At 64.9% G+C, this 1782-nt stretch overlaps 1 protein-coding gene across 1 annotated transcript in view; it reads right to left on the bottom strand.

Annotated features, from left to right (window-relative positions):
• ARAP3 (ArfGAP with RhoGAP domain, ankyrin repeat and PH domain 3) overlaps positions 1-1782 on the bottom strand; it is a 20491-nt gene that overhangs the window by 17691 nt on the left and 1018 nt on the right. Inside the window, 2 exon segments of the mRNA XM_010001405.1 lie at positions 342-403; positions 1530-1677. Of these exon segments, the coding sequence (XP_009999707.1) occupies positions 342-403; positions 1530-1677 (210 nt within the window).

Here is a 1782-nt window from a genome sequence, read left to right as displayed (position 1 = left end):
CCCCCAGCTCCCTCAGCTGCTCCTGCTCACACTTGTGCTCCAGCCCCTTCCCCAGGTCTGGCAGGCAGTGGTACCTGCTGCAGGGCAATGCCCAGCCAGGATGGCCAACCCTGGATGGGGACCCCCCTACCAATCCCACCACAGTGTTCCCCAACACCCAGCTTGTCTGTCACGACAGAGATACCAGACCAAATACAGGGGGCACCTTGGCTGGGGCCACCCTGACCCCTGAGTGAGGCAGGACCTGGGAGACAGGCAGGGTGTGTAGGTGTCACCCTCACCCCCCTTCCCTGGGGACACCAGGAAGTCCTCACTGCTCAGTGATGCTCCGGGGGTCTCACCTGGCTTGCTGGTGGGTCTCCGTGGGATGGGGGGCAGGGCCCCACTGGGCCAGCTGGGGCTGCTGGAAAACAGGAGAGAGGTTAGAATCATCGAATCGTGGAATCATGGAATTGTTTGGGCTGGAAAAGACCTTTCAGTCACCCAGTCCAACTGTTCCCCCAGCCCTGCCCAGGCCACCCCTGCCCCGTGTCCCTCAGCACCATCTCCAGGGCTTGGAAACCCCTCCAGGGATGGGGACTCCCCCCCTGCCCTGGGCAGCCTGGGCAGGACCTGACAACCCTTGCCAGGCCGGAATTGTTCCCCAGATCCAACCTCAACCTCCCCTGGCACAACTTGAGCCCATTTCCTCTTGTCCCATCCCTTGTTCCTGGGGAGCAGAGCCCGACCCCCCTGGCTCCAACCTCCTCTCAGCAGCTGCAGAGCCAGCAGGTCTCCCCTCACCTCCTTGTCTCCAGGCTGGACACCCCCAGCTCCCTCAGCTGCTCCTGCTCACACTTGTGCTCCAGCCCCTTCCCCAGCTCCCCTGCCCTTCCCTGGACACGCTCCAGCCCCTCCATGTCCTTCTTGTCCTGAAGGGCCCAGAACTGACCCCCAGATTTGAGGTGTCCCCTCCCCAGTGCTGAGTTACTACAGCCGGGGCTGGGTGAGGTGGGACCCTGTGGGGTTTTCCCACCTTGTTTTCCCCCCTGGTCTCCATGGGATGGAGGCTGCACCAAACCCAGGATGTGCAGCACCCCCTCCCTGCTCACAACACCCTCCTCATTCCCTTGCCCTCCTCACCCTGGGACCTACCAAGCTGTGTCTGGGGCTGCTGGGCATTTCCCACCCCAGCTTGCCCCGCTCCATCATGTCCCGCCCAGCTCCCCCCATCAGCCAGCCCAGAGCCCTCTCTCAGCCACCCCCTGCCAGGCTGGGGAGCCCCAGCCCGGCTGCCTGGTGGGGCAGCAGCTTCTCCCCCCAACCAGAAGAACCACCCCTGGGCCCAAAGGCCACCCCGTCAGCTCAGAGGGGTCCCAGATGCCCTGTGGGACCTCTCCATGGTGGTGGGGAGGGCATGAGAGGGTGGAGAAAGGGGCTTTGGCAGCACCCAGAGGCAGGAAGGGCTGGGCTGGGAGTAGGGTCCCAGAGGTTGGGGTCTCTGTCCATTCTGCACCCCCCACCCCCTCAACTCCCTGGGATCTACTTACTCAGTTGTGTTGTCCAGCTGGGTCAGCTCCTGAAGGGACAGACCCTGGGGACCATCCTCCCTTCCCAAGCCCTCGGTGGGTGCTGATGGGGACTTGAGTCCTTCGTAGATGACGTTGGACACCATCTCCAGCCTGCCCTGCCCTGGGCCTGCCTGCTGGGCTGCCCTGGGGCAGGGTGAGGGGTCCCTCCTGGCCGGGGTGGCCGCGGCAGGCGGGGGGGGGGGGGGTGCAGGGTGACCCCCCGGGACACCCC

Source organism: Chaetura pelagica, unplaced genomic scaffold (genome assembly GCF_000747805.2).
Source record: "Chaetura pelagica isolate M959 unplaced genomic scaffold, ChaPel_1.0 scaffold217, whole genome shotgun sequence".
Taxonomy (NCBI): Eukaryota; Metazoa; Chordata; class Aves; order Apodiformes; family Apodidae; genus Chaetura; species Chaetura pelagica.
The sequence above is the reverse complement of the archived record's forward strand: the minus strand, read 5'-3'. Positions and strand labels throughout refer to the sequence as shown.